The sequence below is a fragment of the Dipteris shenzhenensis genome, chromosome 1, assembly GCF_047967505.1.
Source record: "Dipteris shenzhenensis isolate YYH24624 ecotype China chromosome 1, Dip_SZ_1.0, whole genome shotgun sequence".
In the NCBI taxonomy this organism is placed as follows: domain Eukaryota; kingdom Viridiplantae; phylum Streptophyta; class Polypodiopsida; order Gleicheniales; family Dipteridaceae; genus Dipteris; species Dipteris shenzhenensis.
In genome coordinates, this window is record NC_141596.1 from 60,133,748 (window position 1) to 60,161,206 (window position 27,459).

Below are 27,459 nucleotides of genomic sequence, written 5' to 3' on the forward strand. Positions count from 1 at the left end.
CCCCAAAACTATGCATTGGCAGGCAGTTAAGCGCATCTTCCGTTATTTGCAAGGCACCAAGTCTTTTGGCTTACTATTTCCCAAGGGGGGTGACTTGCAGATGCATGCCTACAGTGATTCAGATTGGGCTGGTGATTATGACACTAGGCAGTCCACTAGTGGCAATTGTTTCTTTTTGGGAAAATCTTGCATTTCATGGCTGAGCAAGAAACAATCTACAGTGGCTACCTCATCATGTGAAGCTGAGTACAGGGCAGCTTTCACAGCAACAGTTGAATGTGTCTGGCTGAGACGTTTATTTGCTGATCTTCATCTGTCTTTGGAGGGTCCTTCTCCAATTCTCACTGATAGTCAGAGTGCCATTGCAGTGGCAAAGAATCCAGTGTTTCATGCTCGCACGAAGCACATTGAGGTTCACTATCACTACGTCAGAGAGAAGTTGCATGCAGGAGAGATCAGTATGATCTTTGTGTCCACACATGACAACGTTGCAGATATTTTCACCAAAGCACTACCACGTGAGAAGTTCGAGGCATTTCGCAGTGCCCTGAACTTATATCCGTTTGGTGATTGATCAGCCTTGTACATGACATTGGCACTGCAGGGGGGTGTTGGAATTATAGATATAATTCAGCAGTGACCAATGTAATATAATAAGTTAGTTAGGGGCACTTTTCCCTCATTTAGAGGTTTTTCCCCCTAACTGCAGTTAGTTCACTAACTATGGTTAGTGACTACTAAGGTTTTGTCACTATGACAAAACCTTATCAACTCTACTTTGTGTTGTACTCTTTTACACTCTATTTTGCAACTACAGCTTTCAAGCTTTCGACTCTCTCTAGCTCTCACTCTCTCCATCTCCTTCAAGCATATGCACAAGTCTTTGGTACCCTTGAGATACCTCAAGACACCTTTCACTGCTTCCCAGTGCCGCTTGCCTGGATTTGCCATATACCTGCTGATGACTCCCACCGCAAAAGCAATATCCGGACGAGTGGCAACCATGGCATACATCAAAGATCCAACTGCAGATGCATACGGAACCTTGGCCATTTCAGCCTTATCATCATCTGATCTGGGGCTGTCCTTACTGCTGAGTTTTAAATGTGGAGGCAACGGGGTACTAATAGACTTCCCCCCCTCCATTTTAAAGCGCTGCAGTACTTTGTCAATGTACTCCTTCTGTGACAGAAACAAAAGTCCCTTGGACCTGTCACGAGTAATCCGCATGCCAAGAATATGATTCGCATCACCCAAGTCTTTCATGTCAAAAGACTTATGCAGTTGTTTCTTCAATGCACTAATCTCATGCTGAGATTTACTGGCAATAAGCATGTCATCCACATATAGAATGAGTAGCATCAGACTGCCATCCTTTGCCCGTTTGGTGTACAAGCAATGATCGGTCTCACACCTATGATACCCTTGGGACTGCATGAAGGCATCAAACTTCTTGTACCATTCTATTGGCGCCTGCTTGAGTCCATACAAGCTCCTCTTGAGCTTACACACAAGCTGCTCTTTCCCTTTAACAGCGTATCCCTCTGGCTGACTCATATAGATCTCATCATGGAGATCTCCGTGAAGAAAGGCTGTCTTCATATCCATCTGACATAAATCCATGTCGTCATGAGCAACAAGAGCTAACACTGCTCTCAAAGTAGTCATCTTGACTACAGGGGAAAAGATCTCATCAAAGTCAATGCCCTTCTCCTGCTTAAATCCCTTGGCAACCAATCTGGCCTTATACCTAGGTAAAGCATTTGAATCCACTTTGACTTTGTAAACCCACTTGCATGGCAAAACCTTTCTGCCTGCAGGTAACTGCACCAAGTCCCATGTATCATTCTGAAGTAGGGAGTCCATTTCTGACTGCATGGCTTTCTCCCACTTCTTTTTCTCCGTTCTTCCCATAGCTTCCTTGAAGCTGGAAGGCTCACCACAATCTGTCAGCATGATAAAATCAGCCACATTATTGGCTCCTGGAACAAACCTGGCAGGAGGCCGTTGTACACGGGTGCTCCTTCTAACAAAATGTTCCGGATTAGGCTGCTGTCCAGCCTGTTCTTCATGCATGACGGGTGGCTGTACCACCATATCTGGCTGTTCTACAGCCCCATCTGCTGGCACATCCAGTGGTGCATCATTGGCAAAATTATCTGGCTGATTTTCAGCCTGTATACCCTCTTGAACAAGGTGATCTGCAGCAGCCTGCTGCTGCAGATAAATGGGCATTCTTTGCTGTCCAACATCATCATAAATAACCCTCCTGTATTCCACAGGTTGCACGGGTTCCTTGTGTACACTATCCTCTTTAAAGATGACATCATTGCTGCGTATAATCTTCCGTTTAACGGGATCCCATAATCTGTACCCCATTTCACCTTCGTCACCATAACCCATAAAGATGCATCTAATAGACTTTGGATCCAGTTTGGTGCGCAAGTCTTTGCGTACATGAGCAAAGCACTCACAGCCAAATACACGTAAGTGCTTATATGAAGGTGGCTTGCCAGACCACACCTCCTCTGGCACTTTCAACTCCAAAGCCTTGTTTGGCGACCTGTTAATAATGTGAACTGCTGTTTGCACGGCTTCTGCCCAAAAGCCATGGGGTAATGCAGCATAAGACAACATACATCGAACCTTCTCTTGAATAGTTCGATTCATCCGCTCACTTGCACCATTTTGAGATGCATTATGAGGGGCTGTGAGTTCCTGTTTAATGCCCTTAGCTTCACAAAACTGCACAAAAGCATGTGACACATACTCACCCCCATTATCGGATCTGAGGCATTTCAGCCTACGACCTGTCCGATTCTCAACCTGAGCGACAAACTTCTTGAAAGCATCTAAGGCATCGCCCTTATGCTTCAAGAAATAGACCCACACTTTGCGTGTGGCATCATCAATGAAAGTAATAAAATATTTTGCACCCCCTAGTGATAACTGTGGCATCTCACACAAATCAGTGTGCACTAGATCAAGTGGTGCTCTATTCTGGGGAGTTCTCCTCTTATGAGGAGTCACAGAATGCTTGCCAAATATACAATGATCACAAGTAGGCAAATCTGAAAAAGAAAGAGGCGGCAGATAACCCAAACGTGACAGTTCTTGCATTCCTTTAACAGACATGTGTCCCAACCGGCTATGCCACAATGAAACCTTTGGCAGCTCGGTTATGGCAACAACATGATTACCCACACTGGAAACATAAAGAGGGTACAAGGTATCACTCTTAAAACCCTCAGCCACTACAGTCTGGCCATCAGTAATCACCCATTTGGAATCCCCAAATGTGGTGTGGTAACCACTGTCATCCAATAAGCCAGTGCTAATCAGATTTTTCTTGATTTGCGGCACATGGCGGACACCATCAAGCATGAATATGCGTCCATCAGGAAATACTATCTGTATACTGCCAATCCCTGCAATCTGACATGCATAGTTGTTCCCAAGATGAACAACTCCATGAGTACCTGTGTAGGAAGTAAACCACTCCCTATGAGGAGTAACATGAAAAGAGGCACCTGAATCCAAGAGCCAGGTGTGCATGTCGTGACCATCAATAACCAAGGCATGTGCTATTACAGCAGAAGAGCATAAAACATCATGTATGTCACTGTCACTGTCCTCTGCTGCAACATTCACTGCATCCAAGTCATCTGCCTTGGCCTTGCCTTTGCCTTTGCTTGCATTTCCTGCATCCTTTGTTTCAGCCTTCTTGGCTTTCTGATCCCGTATGAACTTGAAGCACTTAGACTTCACATGTCCCTTCTTGCCACAATAAAAGCATTCAATTTCCTTTTTACCACGGGACTGACTTCGGGATTTGGACTTACTAGCAGATCTCCCCTTCTGCTGAGTCCTGCCTCTATCCTGTACCTGCAAAGCATTTGAAGACTTGCTGTCCTCCATGAGGAGAGAGCTCTCTACATCAGCATATATAAGAGTAACATTTGAATTAGACAGGGTGGTCTTGAAAGTGTCCCAACTCTCAGGGAGGGTACACAACAAAAAAGTAGCCTTGAACTCCTCATCAAGATTCAACCCCTGTGCAATCAGCTGTGTAAAGATGGCATTGAACTCACTCAAGTGTGAGGTCATAGCTGTACCTTCCTTCATGCGAAGATCAACCAGCTTCTTCAGCCAATAAACCTTACTGGCTGAGCTCTTTTGGGCATACAATTCTTCTAGCCTTTGCCATAGACCATAAGAGGTCTTTTCAGCCTGAACATTGAACACAAGAGTGTCTGAAATAGTGAGCATGATAGCTGCCCTTGCAGACAAATCAAGCTCTTCCCAGTCATCAGCTGCCATGTCAGATGGCTTGACACCCTTCACCCTTATGGGCTTAGCAATCTTCTTTAACAGAAGTACATTCAAGCACTGTTCTGCCCATAATGCATAGTTGTGTGCTCCTTCCAGTTTCTTTATGTTCAGAATCGAAGAATCACTTCCCCCTGATGCCATATCAGATAAGGAAAGTACCTGACTCCCTGGAAGTAAAAAGGACTGAATAAAAATTCTGATTTCTCAGAAAAAACCTGCTCTATTCAAGAGCCAGAAGCACTCTCAATGGTGCTGTTTTTACTGTCAGGAAAATCTGCAGCAAAACAGTAAATGACCCTGCAAATACTGTACCTTCTGACACACTGTACCGTGCTCAAAGAGGCATAAAAACAGTAATTTCAGCCTGCTGCAGTTGCTCAACAAGTGCTTAACAGTGCATAATCATCTGACAAAGCACAAACACTGCTGTAAACCCTGATGTACTGACTGTACTGATCACTTCTCCCACCTCAGATGAGGTATTGCACTGAGTTAATATGCATAAACCACTTGGCAAACACCCAAAAAAAAATGACACTTCAGCCTGTCACACAGCCTGCAACAGAAAATGGGATAAATCCCAAGCAATCACCCTTATACCAAGGGGAGAAAATGCATCTGAAGATCTCTGTCGGTAACCCAAGTGCTATCAAACAAAGTCTGGGCAAAAGCCCCTTGATCTGACACCTGAATCAAGTGGAGAACACCTCAACACTGAGGTAGCATGCAATATGAAAATCTCTCTGACAAAATCATCCACCAGTGTAATGCATATACTGCCCTGTGTAGAAATGACATACACAGATCCCAACGTACAAACACTCAATGAGGAACCTTTTGAGCACTGTCAACGATGGACAGTTAGGGACCGAGTAAACTCGATGCGCCCTGGCCAAGCGTGGCTCAACTGAGGTTCTCTGAGTGTGGCACAAGAAATGTGACCTGCAAGAAAATGTCACCTCGACACTGCGGAAATCAAGACAGATGTGTGCTCTCTGGCACCACACTGCCTCAAGGCATACAATGCATCACCTTCCGGTCAAAAGCCCTATGATCTGCTCACCCAGAAACTGAGATTCAAACCCAGTAAAAGCATATGTCCTCTTGCAAAATCATGGCATTACCTTCCCAGAACAAAATAACTGTGCAATCAACCACACACTGTGGTTCTCTTCACCTCAAGCACGAGATGAATGAAAGTACTTGCTGTACTTTCAGGATAACACAGTTTTGTGAACTGAAAAATGACCCTGAATCAAGAGGAATGAAGAGCAGAATGCGCTTTCACCTCTCTTTCTTCCCCAAACAAAGAAAATGTACTCCCTGCTGCAAAAATAGGAAGCAGCTCCCTGTACCTGCGCTGTGGAGATCCGTACAGATGTACGGCTCCTGTACGGAATCCTAGAAGAGGAAAAATAGAAAATGTCGAAAGGTGTGGCGGCGTCGTCGTCCGTACAGTTGTACGGCAGTCCGTACGGTCTCCCTTGGTGTAGTCTGTGCGACGCCCGAAGGGCTTAGCAGCTATGCAGCTGTTGTGCAGCTGTAGCAGCTGCTGTGCAGCTGCTGGTGTGACGCAGCGCCGCCCTGCTGCTGTCAGCAGCTGCTGTACGGCCCGCGACCCGCGCCGCAGCCCGTGCCCACAACCGAGCTGCTCCCGTGCCCACGCCACAGCCCGCGCCCACGCCCGCGACGCTCCCGTGCCCACGTGCCCACGCTCGATGCCCGCGCTTGCGCCCTGATCAGATCCGTACGAAGTCAGTCCGTACGGCTGTACGGACGTCGTACGTCCGTACGGCACTGGCTATATAGAGGTCGAGGCGCTGGCTATGTGGAGGTCGAGGGAAGAGGTCAAGGGTAGAAGGGAAACCTTGCTCTGATACCAGTTGAAAGGGACTGAAGGGGGGAGAAGAGCAAGCACAAGGGAGTGAGAGAGAGAGAAGACTCAAGGTGTGTGGGTGTGAAGTGATGAGCCACACCACAAACTCATTTGTTTTTATTAGGATTAGGTTTACCCTATGACTGTCTTAAGACAGTCATAGGTGTCCTATCTTTAATGAAGGGTTGGCAATGTGCCTTTACCCCAACAGCTCTTTCCCTATTTCACCTCAATCCCAAGGAAGTAGTGAAGTATGCCTAAGTCCGTCATCTCGAACTCCTCCATAAGAAGTCTCTTGATCTGAGCAATCTTCTTCGTATGATCCACAGTAATGATGAGGTCATCCACATATAGAATCATACCAGCCGCAAATCCCCCTCTGTGTCCAGATACAGATTTGCCTCTGATGGACTCCGCTGAAGCCCGATCTTCTGGAAGAACACATCTATCCGCTGGTACCAAGCTCTGGGGGCCTGTTTCAGCCCGTATAAGGCCTTCTTCAGTTTGCACACTTTTAATGGGGATCCTGGAATCTGAAATCCTGGTGGGTGTGCCACATATACCACTGTAGGGGCAAAGGTCTCGTCGAAGTCAAGCCCTTCAAACTGTGCATAGCCTTTTACCACCAATCTTGCTTTGTATTTGTCCAAGCTCCCATCTGACTTGAACTTAAGCTTGTACACCCATTTAATCCCGATGACCTTTCGTTTGGTTGGTTTGGGCACTAAATCCCAAGTGTCATTTTTCAAAATGGCTTCCATTTCAGCCTTCATGGCTTCCTGCCATTCTGGTATATCCTTCGCTTCCTCGAAGGAACGGGGCTCAACAAGTTCAGCTACCAAAGCGAAATTCAAGGAGGGAGTCTTCGTGTTTCTTTGAGACCGCCGTGCTCCGGAACTGCTCTCAGGTATGTCCGTGACCCGTGAGTCTGCTAATGTCTTCAAATACCATTGAGATAGCTTCTTCTCAGATGGAGGTACTTTGGATGAAGTTGACTTGGGAGCTGGCTCTGGAATGGCATGCTCCTCCTCCTCCTCCTCCTCCTGATCTTCAGTCGCAGATGGTGACTTTGGGTGGGGGTAACGTTGGAAGTTCTGGAACCTCCTCGTTAGGCTGTGGCTCGGTCTCTTCAAAGATCACATCCCTGCTGATAAGGATGTTCTTCTTGTCCGGGTCGAATAGGCAGCAGGCCTTGGACTCTTCGCCATATCCCACAAAGATACAGCTCCAGCTATGGGGATCCAACTTTGTTCGCTCATCTTTGTGTACATGCACAAATGCTTTAGAAACAAAAACCCTCAGATGAGAAATGATGGGCTTCTTACCATAATAAGCTTCGTATGGAGTCTTGCCATCAACAGCCTTGGTCTTGGTTCTCTTGAGGATGTGAACGGCAGTGTTCACGGCTTCACCCCAGTAGGCTTTCGAGAGATTCCTCCCTCGTAACATGGTCAACCCTGTCTCTATGACGGTCCTGTGTTTCCTCTCAGCAACTCCATTCTCCTGAGATGTGCGAGCTGTCGTGAGCTATCTCTTGATCCCTTGCTTCTTGCAGAATCCATTGAACTCAGTCGAAGTGAACTCCCCCCCTCTGTCGCTGCGGAAGGCTTTGATTACCTCCCCGCTCTCATTCTCTACCTGGGCCTTTCAGACTTTGAATTTCTCAAAAGCCTAAGATTTCTTGGCCAAGCAAAATACCCATGTCATGCGACTAAAATCATCAACAAGTAAGAGAGAATACCGTGAACCTGCGAATGAATTTGTCGACATTGGGCCGCAGATGTCAGCATGAACGAACTCGAGCGGCTTCTTGGCCCGTGATGAGGCCTCTTGTGGGAACTTGTCCCTATGTTGCTTGCCTTCCACGCAAGCCCTGCAGACATTATCATTGCCTGCAATGGGTGGAAGTCCATCCACCATCTTTATCTTCTGCATCTCAGAGAGAGTGCCATAGTTGACATGACCGAATCGCTCGTGCCATAATCTCAATCTTCCATGGTCCCCGTGCACCACCAGAGCATTGAGCCGATATAGCCCATGCTTGTCGACACCTTGAGCCACCGCCTGTCCGTTTGCCTTGGATGTGACAGTGACCTTGCGGTCGTCGAATAATACCGACATATTGTGCTTGTCCATCTGACTGACTGACAATAGGTTCTTGCACAAATTCGGTACGTACAGTACACCAGAAATCAGCTCCTTGTTTCCAGCAGTCATAATGAACGGAATACTACCGACACCCTTCACAGGGCATGACCGATTATCCCCAACAATAACTTTGGAATTCCATGGTTTTGAACCATTCCTTCTTGTTCGACATGTGCTTTGAAGCTCCACTGTCCACATACCAACCTTTCTCTCCCTCACTGACTGCATACGCAAAGCAGTACTCATTGATGATGAGGAGAGCACCGGTCGTGACATTTGCCGATTCAGTCTTTAGCTCCTCCTTGGACTTGGACTCCTCCTTCTTGAGGCCCGCCTTCTTCTTGCAATACTCTTTAGCGGAATGACCAAGCTTCTCACAATAGAAGCACTTCATCTGCCTCTTTTTCTCTGTTCCTCGGTCTTGTTTTTGTTTTTGGAGTATTTGAACTTACCCTTGCCGGGCTTGTCCCTCGCCACGAGAGCCTTCTCATCCGATTGCACAAACAGCTTTTCCCGAGCCTCTTCCTGCAAGAATAAAGGCCCAAGCTCCTCGAAGGTGAGAGGCTTGGTCCTCTGTCCTGCAGTGACCGTAGTCATGAAACTCTTAAAGCTTCTAGGTAGCTTGTGTAAGGTCAACAGTGCCAGTTGACTTGACTCTACCTTCTGACCAACTGCCGCGAGCTTGTCCCTCACCATCTTGACTTTCGTCAGATGGCCATGAACATTGTCACCTTCATTCATGTCCACGTTGTACAGTTGGTGTTGAAGCGTCAGAATCTGAGATGTATTGTCTGTTTCATACAAATCCTTCAGGATAGCCAACGCCTCTACAAACGTCTCAGCTACCTGGATGTGCACAAGAATAGAGTCCGCCGTGGTCCCTATGATTAATGCTAGGGAGTGGGCATCTCTCTCTTCCCAATTCTCAGGTTCTTCACCATCCACTGGAATGAGAATCTTCCCCTTGTTATCCAACAAGTCTTCCGGTTTTGCCTCCCACCCCATCGTCAGCTTCCACAACCTCCGGGCCACAAGGTGGCTCCAGATCTTCATTTTCCAGATCGGGTAGTTCAACCCATCTAGCTTCCCTGACTCTCCAAAGTTCGGGATTGTAAATGAGAGGAATCTGGAGGAGGAGGAAGAAAGAGAATGGGCTGAAGAGGCAACAGTAGAATCTTTGTCCTCCATCCTTGCTGTGATAAAGAACAGTAAACTGAATATACAGCGGAGAACTTGACCACGCACCTAAACCTGAGTGTTGATTGGAGTCGCCTTCTAGCAGAGGTACTCCGATCTAGAGCTGTGAACCTAGCTCTGATACAATGTTGGAAATAGAGGATAGAATCACTCACACCTCACTTCCTCTCTAGCTCATACAACACTCAGAAAACTGAAAGAGAGATAGGCCAAAACTCATATATATTCTCCCACAATCGTGGGCAACAAAAGCTCAAGAGAGAGCGTGTACAAACAGCCGGAGTGCTGTCCAAAAGATGCTGAGTCTCTTCCTCTCCCTATGCGCTTGCCTGTGTGCAAGGCTGTAAGTGAGGAATGAGGGGGGAAGGTGGGGCTATTTATAGGAGGGGCTAGGCCCCTTGATTTGGTCGAGCAGGGAGTCAGCTCCCTGACCTAGAAACCGACCTGCCAGCCCACCAACCGACCTGACTGCTCGGCAGCCTTTGCTGGCTGGTCAGGCCGCCTCAAGTCTGCCCTAAATAAAGGGCCCATAAGCAGGGCTTGTGGGCTGCTGTCGCAGCTGCCAAGTCTGCCCATGCGCAGGTCCAAGGGCGCCTCGAACAGCGCGCCATCTTGCTGTTGCTGCGCGGGCTGCCAGACAGGTCCGTCTTCTTTCCTTTTCATCTTCCCTACCCCCTATGGTCTCCTGCCCCCTTGTCCCCTCAAATCGGGGGCTCACAGATGGGGCAATGACCTTCTAACAAGGTACGCATCCCGATTCCAAGGTCACTGTTGGGGATAACCGGTCATGCCCTGTGAAGGGTGTCGGTAGTATTCCGTTCATTACGACTGCAGGAAACGAGGAGTTGATTTCCGGTGTACTGTATGTACCGAATTTGTGCAAGAACCTATTGTCTGTCAGTCAGATGACAAGCACAATATGTCGGTCTTATTCGACAATAGCAAGGTCACTGTCACATCCAAGGCAAACGGACAGGTGGTGGCTCAAGGTGTCGAGGAGCATGGGCTATATCGGCTCAACACTCTGGTGGTGCAAGGGGACCATGGCAGATCCAGATTATGGCATGAACGGTTCGGTCACGTCAACTATGGCACTCTGGATCCCCATAGCTGGAGCTGTATCTTTGTGGGATACAGCGAAGAGTCCAAGGCCTACCGCCTATTCGACCCAGAGAAGAAGAAAATCCTTATCAACAGGGATGTGATCTTTAAAGAGACAAAGCCACAGCCTGCAGAAGAGGTTCCAGAACTTCCAGCGTTACCCCCACCCAAAGTCACCATCCGAGAGGTGGAGCCAACTAAAGACCCTGAGGAGGAGGAGGAGGAGCATGCCATTCCAGAGCTAGCTCCCAAGTCAACTCCATCAAAAGCACCTCCATCTGAGAAGAAGCCACCTCAATGGTATTTGAAGACATTAGCAGACTCACGGGTCATGAACATTCCCGAGAGCAGTTTTGGGAGCGCAGCAGTCTCAAAGAAACATGAAGACTCCCTCCATGAACTTCGCTTTGGTAGCTCAACTTGCGGAGCCCGGTTCCTTCCAGGAAGCGAAGGATATACCAAAATGGCAAGAAGCCATGAAGGCAGAGATGGATGCCATTTTGAAAAATGACACCTGGGATTTAGTGCCAAAACCAACCAAGCGGAAGGTCATTGGGACTAAATGGGTGTACAAGCTTAAGTTCAAGTCAGATGGGAGCTTGGACAAGTACAAAGCAAGATTGGTGGTAAAAGGCTATGCACAGTCAAAAGGACTTGACTTCGACGAGACCTTCGCCCCCACGGCTAGGATGGTGACTATTCGGACAGTCATTGCCTTGGCTGCTCATCACAGTTGGCCTATTTTTCAGATGGACGTCAAGTCTGCATTTTTGAATCGTAACCTGGAGGAGGAGGTATATGTGGCACAGCCACCAGGATTTCACATTCCAGGATCCCCATCAAAAGTCTACAAACTAAAGAAGGCCTTATACGGGCTGAAACAGGCCCCTAGAGCTTGGTACCAGCGGATAGATGTCTTCTTTCACAAGATCGGGCTTCAATGGAGTCCATCAGAGGCAAATCTCTATCTCGACACAGAGGGGGATTTGCGGCTGGTATTGATTCTATATGTGGATGACCTCATCATTACTAGGGATCATACGAAGAAGATTGCGCAGGTCAAGAGACTTCTTATGGAGGAGTTTGAGATAACGGACTTAGGCATACTTCACTACTTTCTTGGGATTGAGGTGAAGCAGGGAAAGAGCAGTATCTTTATTTCACAGGAGAAGTATTGCAGGGAACTTACTCAAACGCTTTGAGATGGAAATTTGGAAAGCTGCAGTGACTCCCATGGAAACTGGTCTAAAGCTGAGTGTGCGTGATCCATCTCAGCCGATTGATTCATCACTATATCGACGCTTGGTGGGGAGTTTGCTTTACCTCACCAATACCCGACCAAACATTTCCTTCGCAGTTGGATTGCTCTATCAATTCTCTGCCACACCCAAGAAGGCTCATTGGGACACAGGTATGAGGGTGCTAAGGTACTTGAAGGGTACCTGCACTTATGGCATCACTTATACCAGAGACATTGAGTTGGGAGGTTTCTATGATAGTGATTGGGCAGGTGACATTGATACCCGAAGATCGACCTCTGGATATTGTTTCTTACTCTCATTAGGAGCTATTCCATGGCTGAGTAAGAAACAACCTACTATCACCCTTTCATCTACAGAGACGGAGTACAGGGCTGCCTGTGCAGCGGCATGTGAAGCATTGTGGCTCAAGTGGATCTTGGAGGACATGAATGTGGGCCAAGAAGAGGAGACTGCGGTTATGTGCGACAACCAGAGTTGCATGGTGATAGCCAACAACCCCGTGTTTCACGCACGGACGAAGCACATCGAGGTCCATTATCACTTTGTTGGCAAACTCATCGACAAAGAAGTCATAGAGTTAACATACTACCCGCCCAACGACGACATCCCAGATGTCTTCACGAAGGCGCTTCCTAGAGAGCAAATGGAACACCTCATTCGATGCATGGGGATCGGCCCACAGTTGTGTCATTGAGAGGGGCTGTTAGAAGGTCACTACCCCACCTATGAGCCCCCGATTTGAGGGGACAAGGGGACAGAAGACCATAGGGAGTAGGGGAAGGAAAAAGGCAGCACACCTACCTGGCAGGGAACCCGCGCAGCAGCATGTTGATGGCATGGCATCCAATGAGAACCAAGTGTCGTCCATAGACACCTGGCTTTCATTAGGATTTCCTATGTCAAGCTTATCTTACGTGACCAGCATACGGGCGGCGTTGGGGACTGCAACAGCAGCCCATGAGCAGGGCTCATGGGCCCTTATATAGGCTTGGCCCAGATCAGCCAGCAAAGGCCGACCCAGCATGGTCGGTTGGTGGGCTGGCAGGTCGGTGCATTGGGCAGGGAGCCAACTCCCTGGTCGGCCAGTTTGAGGGGGCTAGCCCCTCCTATAAAAAGCCCCCATTCCCCCCTCATTCCTCATCACCTGCACAGACAGCCTTGCACACAGGCAAGTGCACACAGGGAGAGGAAGAGTCTCAGCCATTGACAGCTGTTTGTAGACGCTCATCCTTGAGCTTTTGTTTGCCCACTTTTGTGGAGGAATATATCTGAGTTTCTGTCCTATCTCTCTTTCAGTTTTTCTCAGTGTTGTATGAGCTAGTCAGGGAGTGAGGTGTGAGTGATTCTATCCTCTATTTCCAACAGCAACTGCACAGAATGTGGGGGGACGCACTTCGTCGGCGCCATAACCGGTGAGCTCAAGATCATGAGGGGTTACGGACAAAAGATTTCGCACACGGGCAAGAGGTCCTAGCTCTGATCTTAGAAGAGATGTTCAATCACGCAATTTGTCATGGCTTCCCATCCTCTTGGAGCACTAGCACCATTGTGCTCATACACAAAGCAGGGTACCCCATGGACACTGGGAAATACCGTGTACTCTCATGGTTGGCCACACTCTAGCCAGGATCTATGGGTCAGTACTAGAGAGGGAAGCCTTTCATTCATTCATCAAGTATTACAAGATAAGTGAAGTACAAGCCTTATATAGGCTACTCACTCACACACTAGCACCAAGTGCATATGGGATAAGTCCCATGAGGACATGTGGCACTCACACATGACTCACACACATAGACTAGTACTAGATCACCTAGTACTACACACCAACACTTCACACCAACACACTCTTTGACTATGATATCTCCAACATGTTCTTCACCTGTAGCTTGTATTCTTTCGCCAATCCATTTATCAAGAATCCACAAAGTGGTAGGCATTGGATTGTAGGCAGGTAGGTATCAAATGGTACCTTTTCCATGTTTAAGTTCGGAAACTTAGTCATGAGGTCAAACTCATCTTTAGGTTGAAGGAGCTCCTCTTTGAACACTTATTCGAAATCAGCCCATGTCTTCCACTTCTCCTTCAATTCATGGCACCAAGGTAATGCCTTGCCTTTTAACATCCCTTGCACCATCTATATTTGCAATGCATCGAGAAAGGGATGACAAGAGTTATACCTATCACCGGTTCAGCCATGTCTCAATGCATTCAAAAGTGCACCCTCCTCGTCTACGAAGGTCTCAGGTGTGAAGGATGTTAGAATACATGGTGAGGGGGCAAGGCAATCACATGATGGGCAAGTGTTGAGGCACAGGAATGATGGGATGGATTGATTGAGAACTAAGTACAGTGTGCCTCGTTTATAGGCTAGGCAAGGCCTTATCTTCTACATCACAGGTGAGGTCGCACACTTGGAGTGGTGCAATTGCTAGAAGGACGTGAAGTCTTGATTCTGATTGGACCATGCAGGGTCGAAGGGTTTGATTGGTTGAAAGACTAGCTGTAGTTGGTTGGTCAGTACATGAATAACACGTGGCACTTTGAAGGTTGCATGGCGATTCTAGGAGCATCGAGTTGAGGCGGTTCGAAGACTTCCAGGAGCTCATGATGGAAACATAGCTTTCCTATAAATCTACGGAATGGCGAAATGCTTCTTCTTCTTGTCCAAAACTCTGATGAGAGTCGTCTAGTGAAGATTGTGTGATCCGTAGTAGAGTTGGGATGAAGCCATAATTTCCAACAAGGTCGGTCAACCTGAGGAGACAGCTATGGCAGCATCTATAGTTAGAGTTGTGTTTGCTAGTGTGTCCTCTGATCGCACGTCAGATAGCTTGTAACCGACAAGGTTTAATATAACTTTGTGTGAGTTTATTTCATGAGAAGTTCTCTTTCTCCTTCATCATTTTATGTGAGGTTGATTGTTATTTTATGCAGCAACAAGATTTCTTCTTGCATGCATGTTCGGGTTGTAAGGCTCTAAAAGCTAATAGAATGTCCTCTAGAGGTTAGGTAATGTCTCCCATGTTACATCCTCCTCAACACAATCCTTCCACTTGATCTTGTATTCCGTGATAGTTCTATTCCTGATTTGTCTTTCACGAAATTCAAGAATACTCTCAGGTTTGTATGGAATAAAAGTCAAATCAGTAAGTTCTATTATTTCTTGAGGAGAAACAAGTTGATCATCCGCACCCAGTAACTCTTTCAGTCTACTGACATGAAAAGCTGGATGTAGTAACTCTTTCAGTCTACTGACATGAAAAGCTGGATGTACTTTAACATCAGGAGGCAATTCTAGTTTATATGCAACTAGTCCAATTCTTTTATTAATCTTGAACGGACAGCAGTATCTGGGGGATAATTTCGGAACCAAACCAGTACTCGGGCTCTTGGATTCCTTGGGAATACGTAAATATACCATCGTCCCTTCAGAGTACTCTTTCTATTAGCATAAAATCGATCCCGATCTTGGGCACTTCTAATAGACTCTTTGGCAAACTGCAACATTTCTTGCAAGAATGTCCTTGCAGCATCATTGTTTATTCCCTTAAACCCAACCATAACTAGTGACTTAGGTTGAAACCGTACATAAGCATAAAAGGACCATAACCTGTACTTGAATGCTTTGCACTGTTGTAAGCAAATTCTATCATGTGTAGGTAATCTTTCTATGAAGACTGTCTCTTAGAAACATATGCACGAAGCATATCTTCAACCAATTGGTTAATCTTCTTTGTGCTGCCATCGGATTGTGCATGATCTGAGGAACTCATACTTAGAGTAGTTTCCAACTTCTCAAAAACAAGTGTCCAAAGTTACTTGTAAACTTAGAGTCCCGATCACTGATCATGTCTGAAGGCAAACCATATAGCTTAAACAATTGGTCCACAAACTCATGAGCCAACTGAATAGCTGATATAGTCGATCGAGTAGATAAGAATCTAGCCATCTTTGTCACACGGTCCACGATAACCCAAATGGAGTCATGACCCTTGCGCGTTCTAGGCAAACTAGTAATAAAATCCATGGAAATACTTTTCCATTTATTATCAGGGATTTACAATGGCTGTAATAAACCCGCGCTTCTAAGGCGTTCCGCCTTAGTAACCTGACGAACCTAGCAAACTACCACATAGCTTTCAATAAATGCATGCATCTTAGGCCAATAAAAGGTATGTTTCACAAAAGACAAAGTCCGATGTATGCCAGTATGTCTAGCACCAAGAGCATTATGACACTCCCAGAGAATCTTGGATCGAAGATCCGAAAAATCTGACACATAAATCTTTCCATTGCGGAACAGCAAGCAACGCGTTCCTAATCATCCACTGACCTCCCGTCGCCTTGTACCATAGGTGGCACAATCCCTGAGACCCGGTCAACCATGGAGCTCCCATCCTGGACCTTCTGCCAATAAGAACTTAAATGACTATCAATTGCGCAAAGCCCTCTCAAGGACTGAGGATATTTCCGTAAATGACAGCATTTACAAACTTGACTTGACTTAAGGCACCCGCCACACTATTCCAGAAACCCTTTCGATGACGTATTTCAAAATCAAAATCTTGCATTAACAAACTTGACTCGACTTAAGGCATCCGCCACATTATTCAAAGAATCCTTTCGATAACGTATTTCAAAATCAAAATCTTACATTAACTCTGCCCATCTAGCCTTTCTTCCTCTCAATTCCCACCCGTCGCACACATACTTTATTGACTGATGATCTCTCAATACAAGAAACTTTGAACTATACAAGTAGTGTCTCCAAACCTTTAGAGCATACACTACTGCATACAGTTCTTTTTCTAGTGTGGGCCAACGATATTGATTGTCATCTAGCTTTTTACTTTCAAAAGCTACAGGTCTGCCCTCTTGGAATAAAGCTGCCCCAATCGCAAAGGCAAAGTCACTCGCATCGGCCTCTAAACCATAAGGCCGGGTGGGATCGAGCAATGCAAGAACAGGGGCTTCCTTGATAGTTTGCTTCAAGGTCTGAAAAGCTTTGTTCATTGCATCATTCCAAGAGATCAGCGGGATAGACCTGTGTCCGCGACCTTTCAACATGTTGGTTAAGGGTGCCGTGATGTGAGAATAATCACGTACTGACTTTCGTACAAAGACTGTAAATCCTAAGTTGTTTCATTGCCTGAGGGATAGGCCATTCCAAAACCTTCTGGATACGATCTAGATCAATGATGATACCTTCGGAAGAAATCTTGTGTCCTAAGTAAATGATCTCCTTCATAAAGAAGTCACATTTACTCATCTTGGCATATAGCTTATGCTGTCTTAAAAGAACTAAGACAACCCGGAGGTGTCCAATGTGATCCTCTAGCCATTGGCTATATATCAAGATGTCATCTAAGAACACGACAACGAATTTGCCCAAATAATCTATGAACAAATCGTTCATCATTTGCTGGAAGGTAGCGGGAGCATTGGTCAAGCCAAAAGGCAATACGGAAAATTCATAGTGGCCATACCTAGTACGAAAGGCAATTCTATCTATGTGTTTAGCATAGATACAGATTTGATGGTAACCTATACGTAAATCAATCTTAGTGAAGTACTTCGCTCCGACCAACTGGTTGATCAAATCATTTGAACGAAGAAGATGGTATTTATTCTTTATTGTCACTTTATTCAATCGTTTGTAATGTACACATATCCTCCACGAGCCATCTTTCTTCTTTCTTAAAAGGACAAGTGCACCCCAGGGTGACTTACTTAGGCGAATATAACCCATGTTTACATAGTCTCGAAGCTGTGAAGCTAACTCGTCCTCCTCAAGTTGGCTCATCTTATAAGGTGGAATACTAATAGGTTGAGCCCCAGGTACTAAATCTATGCGATGATCTACTACTCGTTCTGGAAGTAAACCTTCCGACAATGGTGCAGGGAATACATTAATGAAATCATCTAACAACGTTCTCAATTCTCGATGTTCAAACACGCTTAAATCATTTTTGTTATTAACTAAGACAAAAAATGAGGAAAGCAGAATCAAAACACACTAATGCACATCATAATGAGAAGAGTTTAATTGTACCAGGAGATATATTCCGGATGGAGGATTGCAAGGTGGCAGTCAATCCAATGGAAGTAGGGGCAAAGTTGAGCACGACAGATATCATTCAGCCAGTAGACTCGACTCGATATCGACAATTGGTTGGGAGTCTACTGTATTTAGTCAATACCCAACACAACATCACATTCTCTATTGGATTGCTCTGCCAATGTGTATATGTACCAAGGGAGACACGATACTAAGCATGCTTGTGCTCTGGTATCTAAAGGATACCACCGCATATGAAATCACCTACCACAAGGGAGTCGATTTCCATGGATACTATGATTCAACTTCGTGTTAGGTGCAGGGCCTCATGGCTCAGCAAGCAGCAGACCATTGTTGTGTCCTTGACGGAGACAGAGTATTGATCAACATGTTCCTTGTCATGTGAGTCTTTATCGCTCAGGGATGCGTCAATTTTACAAGCAAAAACCTATGAGCAGGGTTATCCGAGCGTGTTTTTCAAGAGATTAAAAAAATGTATTTCTTTAGGAAACATGGTTTTTACACTTTTATTTTCACTAGAACTAGATCCCTTTATCATAAAAATATACAGACTAGTCACTCATTCATTTTTACACAACATAATTTTTTTATTTAGAGACATCCCTTCGTACCCTTGTTATTACCTTAAAAAGTGTTGATTTCTTTAAGAAACATCCCTCATAATCACTCTCAATGTAATAATACTATGCATATATAATTACTTATTAACACATTTATATCATATGGCAATATCTTTTTAGTGTTTTTATAGCATAAATAACAAGATATTTATGGATATGTTTCTAAAGAAGTTTAAATTACTATAAATAAGTATTAACCTGGGCTTATATATCACTCTCATAAAATACATGTAATATTTAATACTATATATGCAAGATTTTCCAAAATATAACTCCACAGATGTGCTCAAATGGGGTGTTCCGATCAATTTGAGTGGTTGAATGACTATATTTGGACATTGGATATGAAAGTTATGTCACTTTTAAAAGTGTTGTCCAAGGTAGTTTCGCCAGCGAAACTACCTTGGGAGACTTGCTTCAAAGGGGTTTCGCTGGCGAAACTACCTGGATGGCTTGCTTCAATGAGTTTTCTTTGAAGAAACCCTTTCATGAAGATAGGTTGAGAGAGGGTTTTCAATGTCACCCCCTATTAAGTAAAAGTTGTAAGAAAGATCATAAGGGAATTTTCATAGAGAAGTCTACTCTACATGTGCGTTTCTTCAAAAGCCATCCCATTATGCTCTCACCATTCCTAAAGATTCACCTAAAGATTTTTGTATAAAATAGGCATTGCTATAATACTTTGCATATTTCTAAGTGAAACTATGTTTTCTTCTAATCAATTTTTGCCATATTTATGCATAGTTGGAAGCTTTTTTTTTCCTTCGCTCGGACGCTCGGAAGATTTCGCTCAGAAAATGCTCGTCCCCTATCGCTCAGTTGGATCCTGGAAGACATGAAGCTCTTCTAAAGATGAAGTATTCGAGATCTATTGCAATGAACAGAGTTAAATTGCCATACAAAGAACCCAAAATTCCATGCTAGGACGAAGCACACCGAGGTTTACTATTACTACATCAAGGAGTTGATTGAGAAAAGGCTGATAAAGTTGATTTACTGCCCAATGGAGGAAAATGCTGCCAGTGTTTTCATCAAGGCTGTCTCATGAACAGATGAAGCATCTCATTCCACGCTTGGGAGTAGGCCCACATTGAGTCAAAGACGGGGTGTTAGAGATCAATTTCTCACATGTGAACCCCGATATGAGGACAACGAGGTGGATGATAGAACAGGCCGGATCCGAGCTTCTCAATGAAGCTGGAATCCGGATAGGTGACCTGGATTAGGATTCGAATAGGTGACCCAGATTAGGATCCGGATAGGTGACCCAAATTAGGATCCGGATAGACGACCTGGACTCGGATCTGAAAGCCAAGAGTCTCAGGTTGGACCTGGATGACACATAACCATGCAAGCAATGGTTTAGGATAGTTTCCATGATTACTATCCAGCTGTAAGTGAAGGGCTTAGGTCGGCAGGAAGGGGAGGTCGACTCACAAAGGAGGCACTAACAATTATCAAGGAATGGCTGGAGTGCAGAGACTGAATGAAATAACTAGCTGTCAATCAAGTCTGGAGCCAAGGAGCTGCAATGGTCTCTAAAAGCAAGACACAGTATTGCACAGTGAGAGCCATTGCAAGGAGAGTCGGAGCAGCCAGGAATCTGTGAGTTTGAGCAAGCACGCAAGATCCCACTGAAGCCCTCTTGAAGGCACAAAGCATCCACACCATCCCTTCACAGTTGCAGCTGGAGCTCTGTTGTGGCAAGGTTAGAAGAATGAAACTCCTTGATAGCTGTGTGTAATCAAGGAACTCGTTCTGGAATCTGGTATTATTCTGCATGCGTCGTCATGTTCTGTCACAATACAAGTAGACGTAGGACCGGAGAGAAGTTGTAGGTTGAGAGGATCCCAGGAAAAGAATTTTGGCTGCATAACCTAGGGTTCATCGGTCGATTGTCCAACAATGTGTGGATGGGAATAGGAAAGAGATACCATTTGTATAGCATGAAATAGGATGGGACCACGTTTCACCAATCCATCCCACTGAAGCCTATGACCCTAAGCTAGGCCATTTACTGAAGCCTATCCTTCAGTCCTGCCTGACTGTAGCTTACTGAAAATACATCAACAGCAGTACCTGTAACACAACGTCCGAGTCCAAGAATATCTCTCTCAAAATCAGCAATCATGTTTGGAAGGTAAAAGGGGAGTAATGCCGCGGCTGCTAAGATGTCCTCATCAGCACTCCCATGTGATAAAACTAGGGTAGGTCATTTAAGTCCAGCCTGTATGTAGCTTACTGAAGATAAAATGTAACCACAATACCTGTAGTACAACGTCCGAGTCCAAGAATATGTATCTCTCAAATTCAGGAATCATGTTTGGAAGGTAAAAGGGGAGTAACGCCATGGCTGTTGAAATGTCCTCGTCAGCACTTTGGGGAAATGTCATGAATTGCTTCATTTTTCTGATAAAAAAGCCATCCCTGCGCCGTACCACGTATTACCATTAAAGCTCCATGTGAAAAAAGTATCTCCAGCAGTCAAGCCTAGTAAATGCTCAGAAGTCAATGCATTCTAATCGAGACTCATTGAAAAAAACAACATACCTAACCACGTCCATCTTGAGATTGGGAAAAAGTTCTTTGAATTTTAAGATTTCTAAATCAGAGAGACCTAGAGGCCCAACGATACAGAAATGCAATTTCTCCGGCTCCCTGCAACAAGCAGAAATAATGGCCACACATAAACTGCTGAGTCTCTATGAATTCTTCCAGCGAATTAAGTTCTACAAACGATACAAACGCCGACCTTGTATTGAAAACCGTCGAATTTACTGTTACTGTTACAGGACGTAGATCTCGCTTTTTCGTCAAGACAACGATCAGAGCTCCCTCGTGTTCCTCAGCGTTGAACATTATATTGTCAAAGTCGTGCTCCACGTGCGAGATTTGACTAGCATCGTCGCCTGTATCTTCCACCTGCGAGATGACAAGCGCATTACATTATCTTCCAAATATATTCACCGTTGTCGTGATGCAAGCCTCGAGTCGCTGACAACCACGAACAGGTCCCCTACCTTTGCTTCATTTTGGAGCTTATCCACTGGAATCCAAGTACGATGAGGATCAAAAGGGTGACGCACATGCGTCACGGGCAAGATAAACTGCAGGGCCACAAAAGCGAGGACCAACAGAAAGGCGAAAGCGGAAGCGAACGGCCAAGGTTTGGGAGGAGGATCCACATCTGCCTTGAGGGATAATGTGGTGTTAGTGATAGGGTCACGGATGGGGGAGCTTCTCCTCGTGACGGGTCCTGCGGCAGCTGGGTGGGAGATGAAGTCCGGCATAGATTACAACTAGGAAAGCTTTCGTATAAGATTGATCTGATACAGCGAAAACAAATCAAAACTGGTGAATTCTCTTCCGTCAAGCTCCAGATATGTCGTCAAGCTTTTTTTCGTCCGATTGATCAGATGAATCGGTTGTGGTAGCTCAATCCAACAGGGACTCCAATTCTTCTAGTCAAGCTCTGGCTATGGCGATGGTAGCTATGGCGTTTTGGTCGATAGAAACTATGCTGCTGTCGCTGCTACGCATGCCTTAGTTAGGCCTGCCTTAGTCATCACAAGGGTTGAGTTAGGATGTTTAGACACCAACCAATAGAAAGCCACCATTTAAGGTTTAGGCGTCACCTCTTTACACATACAATACCCAAGCTTAGACCTTTTAATCCAACTTGGAGTCCACCATAGCCAAGCTTGGTTGCCCATCGATGATGACCAGGCTGGATTCAGCCAATCACCATCACAATTTGGGTCCCCCAGCTCTACACCCATCCGGGCTCTCATTTTTACAAAAAGGGTTTGTACTTGGGCGGTGTGTAAAAGAAGTGCCTATCCGTGGGCACCCATTTTTTAATGATCTCATAATGGGTGGCTGGTGTGTAACGGGGGGTGTTTACACAGCTTGGAGGGACCGCAACCATAGGTACTATGTGTCCTTGCAAGGTAGTAGAACCACAGCGTTCTGATTGGGCAGAGAAACTGAATGTAGCCTTATGGGCATACAGAATTACACTCAAGGTCAATACAAGGAACACACCTTTTCAATTGGTATACGGCCTTGAAGCTGTGGTCCCACTAGAATTTGTAATACCAAGCCTACGCATAGCAGTACGGGAACGCATGGGAGACCATGAATCCTTGAAAGAAAGACTCTATCAGTTGGAGAAGCATACAGAGACAAGACTAGTCGCCTACCATGCCATGACAACAGAAAAACGCAGAAGAAAGGCATGGTTTGACAAAAATCTTAAAGCTAAAGACATCAAGGAAGGTGACTTGGTCTTGTTATACAATACCAAAGTACACAAGGGGAAACTAAAGTATCTAGGTTAAGGACCCTGCTAGAGGAATAGATCCCTCAACAATTGAGTGTCAGGTGCATGAAAGGGAATCACAAGCCAGGGCATTGAGATGTACTCCCCATCACCAATAATATATTAATGTACTTCACTATTTGTAGGACCATTCAATATTTGGCCTCTTTCAGCCAAATAGTAGAGAGTATAATTTTTGAGAAGCCGAAGCTCATTCACAGACCCTACCCAACCTGTGAGAATGTCAAGGAAGCACATGCTCGCATCCTAGAGGCCACACGTAAGGTTTCTATTGAGAATTGTAGCAACTTAGTGCATCCTTCACAATATTTGCCTAGACTTTGAAGTTGATGATACCTGAAAATTATGTACCAGACGTCAATGTAGCTCAACAATGAGGCTATTGAGTTGGGGGTGGGGGGGGGGGGGGGGGGGATTGCGCTAAAAAAGCGATACTAGACTATGATGTACCAAATTGACCTTTGGGTCCTATGAGGTCTTATTGTGTGTGCCACAATGCTTTCATGTGTTAATGAGAATGCATAACTATGTTTCCAAAAGCCCAAAACCAAAATTGAAAGCAACACATAGGAGCTATTTTAGCCCACACACATGAGAAAATCAAGAGCCACATTGCATTCAAGCAATTGAGCCCACATAGTATTCGAAACATGACAACAGCGATGAGAGTAATTGCCTGCCGCCGAACCAAAATCTCGAATCCTTCAAATTGATATGCTCATTGCTATCGTGGAGCAAGTCGTCTAGGAGTCTACATACAGTGGTAATTCGGCACCAATCAGGTGAGGATAACCATTCCAAGAGTTTCTTGGAAAATCAAGAAATACCTTCTTTTTTGCAAGGTCGATACCTATACGAACCATATAAACATCGTTTAGGGTAGCCCCAAGCCACGCTTCTTAACCTTGCCTCGAATCTAACCATATCTTTGAGCAAGGCTACCAATTGGGGTCTCAGGTGTAAGCACAAGGAGGAAAGAAGGGAGCGATCCCTTTGAGTACCAGGTAGCAATGCATGGTGTGAAAAGGCCCAATTGAGTTTTAGCATGAGCATTCTCGCAATAAAACTTTTTGTAATCTAACCAACCTACCACTCGCGAGTTCCATGCATTTGGTAGGGAAGTCGAGGTCAATGGAGTTTTGGGGTGGGTGCCCATGCTGTTCGCTTTGTAGAGGATGTTTCACGGGCTTGCTTGCTTGCTTGGGATGTCATTCAATCTTCCATCCAGGTAATCCTCTCCCCACAAGCTCCAAGGTGCCACTCCAAAAGGCGGCCTGACCATGATGTGCCTATGGCAGGCAAAGAGCATATCCGCGTTTAACTACCCCAGGGCATGGTCATTGAAAAAAGACTCTACTTCACTAGCCTTCAGTCTCATCTCTCACCAAACCATCGGGCTTGCATGATGATCTTCATCCAAGAGGCATACTAGCATAGCTATGAAATATACTAATTTCCTTTACTGAACTCTACACATACAAAGTACTTGTGCCTAAACTAGGATAACAAACCATTCAGATGAAGAGGCTACTAACATTGCTACAAAAACAAATGCTCATGCGTGTAATTGAAAGCTATTGCAAATATAAGCTGCTCAACTCAAAAACCCATGCTAGGAGTCTCAGCTGCAGCCTATGTGAAAGTAAGGTGGCACAAAACATTATGAAACATCCTCAAAGATCATGAAAAATCCACATGTGAGGCAACCCCATTACAAAAATAACTGATGGAGGGAGTTGGAGGTGAGGGACTTGGAGGAGGTGGAGGGGGATGAGGAGACCCTCAAGGTAGAGGGGAAACCACTGAGTGACTGGGGCCATGCATGAATGCATGGCCAAAGATAGTTTGGAACTCTTAGAGTGGGGGTTTCTGGGTGCTAGGGAGTGCCCTTGGCCACCCACTGCTAAACTAGATAGGAATATCCCATGGGCTAGCTCCATGAAACTTGCAGCGGGTTGCATGGGCACTAAAAGCCCCATTGAGATCATCAGCCATGTGGAACAAGCCGATGCACGGGGGCTACCTTTAAGCTACACTTTTAGATGCAAAGAAGAATTGGAGCAGTAAGAAGCAACCGACGTGTTGAGGGTGACCTCTCCACCCATGTGGGCTTCACCTATACCCCTAGTAAAGGGAAGTTACATTAGGGAGTAGTGGATAATTTTGTAACTGTAGGGATAGTTATAACTGTCCCTAATAGCCAGTAGTAGTGGCCTTATCCACCACATCATATTTTGAACTATTTCTATTTCTGACTATTACCTGACTGAAGTCGGATGGTGTTATAAGCTGATCTTCACCTCCTGTATGAGGGTTGTTGTTGTGATCTGCTGGAATACAAACTACTAGTAACATTTCTACTGTATACACAATTATCTCGGTTCTCTGTATGATTTGAGTTATCTTTTCATCTTTTCGATGTTAGTCAGACATAAGTCCGACCCTGGCACTACCATTGCCAGGTGTGGATATGTGTAGGTGTTTTCTTGCCTTTTGGAGACACCACTAACACTATTGGTGATCCTCTACTATGTTTGAACTCTAATTGCCAGTTGCTGCTACATAGCAATTATGTAAAAAGAGCAAAAATCGTAAGATCTACAATGCCATAGGAAAAATAGACTAGTAGACGCAACAACTTCCATGAAAATCAAGTCTACAACGAAGCATTGTCACAGCGACAACTTCGCGCAAAGCAGAAAGGCACACAACCACATTCAACAAAAGAAATCCTTTAGAAATCACTTGAAGCTGGACTACGGTCGGAGTTCCTTCAAGACTTCTGTTATCGACTTCATTCAAAGAAAATCAATCGGATAGCCGCCCCAACACTCTGGACAAGTGAAATACACTGTGACGAGTGGGGTGCCTACGAAGCTGTAGCTCGGAGTCCGCAATCAATGCCAAGCAGAGCCTGGTCTGACTCCTATCCGACAATACAAGGGGGGGAAAAGTGGACCGATGTCCTACTGCACACAAAGCACAATCAACTACTGAAGACCGCAAGATCAAGAAAGTGCAAGTAGACTCCTTATGAAAATGCACTAGACGCAACTCAATAGTAGCCAGTGATTAAAGTGCTCTATTTTTCTCTTACATGGCAAGTACCTTGGTCAATGTCGAATAACTCTTAGGGGCAAACATCGCCTCATTGAATTGGCTATACCTACTTCACCAGAAATCATGCTAGACTAGAAGCGAGCACATAGACGGATGATCAAGACGACATTTCCCATGATCTAGATTACACATCGAGTTGAACAAGTTCTTCCGACAATTTTGTGCATGGCACAGAAGTAAGTGAAGTACAGCTCGAAATTACCCAATTGATGGTGCAATCACTTGCTGAAGAATTAATCAAGAGGAGTATTGTGACAAATTTTGCAGCACACTTATTTGTACGAGCTCAAAGGAAACTCGACTTCAATCCATTGCATCGATCTCCAAAAAGAAGACAACACGCTCCACCTCAAAAACAACAACAGCAGCCAAGAAAGCAGAATCCCTTGGTGAAATCGACTAAATTCATTGGCAAGAAAGGACAAGTTCCAGACAGCAGTCATGCCGAATTGAAACAGGATGGGCTGCAAGCGGATTCGGACAACTCTCGAACCTCGCAAAAAAAGAGCAGTTTGCAACAACATTTAATGTTAAGGCAATGAATTGGCTTATGCAATACGGTGTAGCTCATTTTCAATCTTATGATGAATTGAAAACTGCCTTTTTAAGCCGCTTTTGTAAAGAAAAATCTCCAGAAGACATACTCAAGAAGCTTCGAAATATGAAGCAAAAACATCTGTTAGTTGAAGACTATGCACAAATGTTCAGAAATCTAAACAAGAGGTTGACAAACAATCAACAACCCACTGATGAGCACTTGGGAGATTATTTTTGTAAAGGACTCAACAAGGAATTAAGGACAGTAGTTGCGGGCAGAGATCAGCTTGGAGGAGTAAATGGTTTTAAGAACATGGTTTATGCTGCACAAAGAGCAGAAAGAAGACTTGGCACAAAGTCAAGGTTTAAAAAATAAAAGAAGAAAAGACATTCTGACTCTGACACATATTCTGAAATAGAAACATATACTGATGCAGAAGAAGAGGAAAGTGATGCAACATAAAATGACACATCAGATGAAGAGAGTGAAGAGGAAGAGACATCCAAGAAAAAGAAGAGACAGAGCAAGAACAAAGAAAAATTAAAAGGCAAGAAGAAAATAGACATACTCTCTAAGTTAGAGCAAATGATAAGTAGCAATTGGAAACTTTAAAAACACCCCCACCTCCATCTAAAATGACTTGTGCACTTTGTGGGAAGGACAATCATGAGAAAGAAAGATGCTAGTATAATCCAAATTATAGGGGAAGAGTTCCTCCTCATGTACAAAACTAAACAACCAAGCCCCACCCGTGGTAGCCAATCAGATTGCAGTAGACAATCAAGGACAATAAAGATTCAATAATCCACAACCAAGAAGACCCTATCAGTAGAATTGGGGA

The 27,459-nt window shown here is 45.0% G+C and overlaps 1 protein-coding gene across 1 annotated transcript in view; it reads right to left on the reverse strand.

Moving 5' to 3' along the window:
* Window positions 1-22,187, reverse strand: part of LOC147906139 (uncharacterized) — a 43,955-nt gene extending 21,768 nt beyond the window's left edge. Inside the window, exons 1-4 of the mRNA XM_087383388.1 lie at window positions 21,639-22,187; window positions 21,371-21,540; window positions 21,169-21,276; window positions 20,886-21,045 (exon numbers count right to left, since the gene is read on the reverse strand). Coding sequence (XP_087239514.1) covers window positions 20,886-21,045; window positions 21,169-21,276; window positions 21,371-21,540; window positions 21,639-21,908 — 708 coding nt within the window. The 5' untranslated portion in view covers window positions 21,909-22,187. The remainder of the gene's footprint in view (window positions 1-20,885; window positions 21,046-21,168; window positions 21,277-21,370; window positions 21,541-21,638) is intronic.
* Between the last annotated feature and the right edge of the window lie 5,272 nt (window positions 22,188-27,459).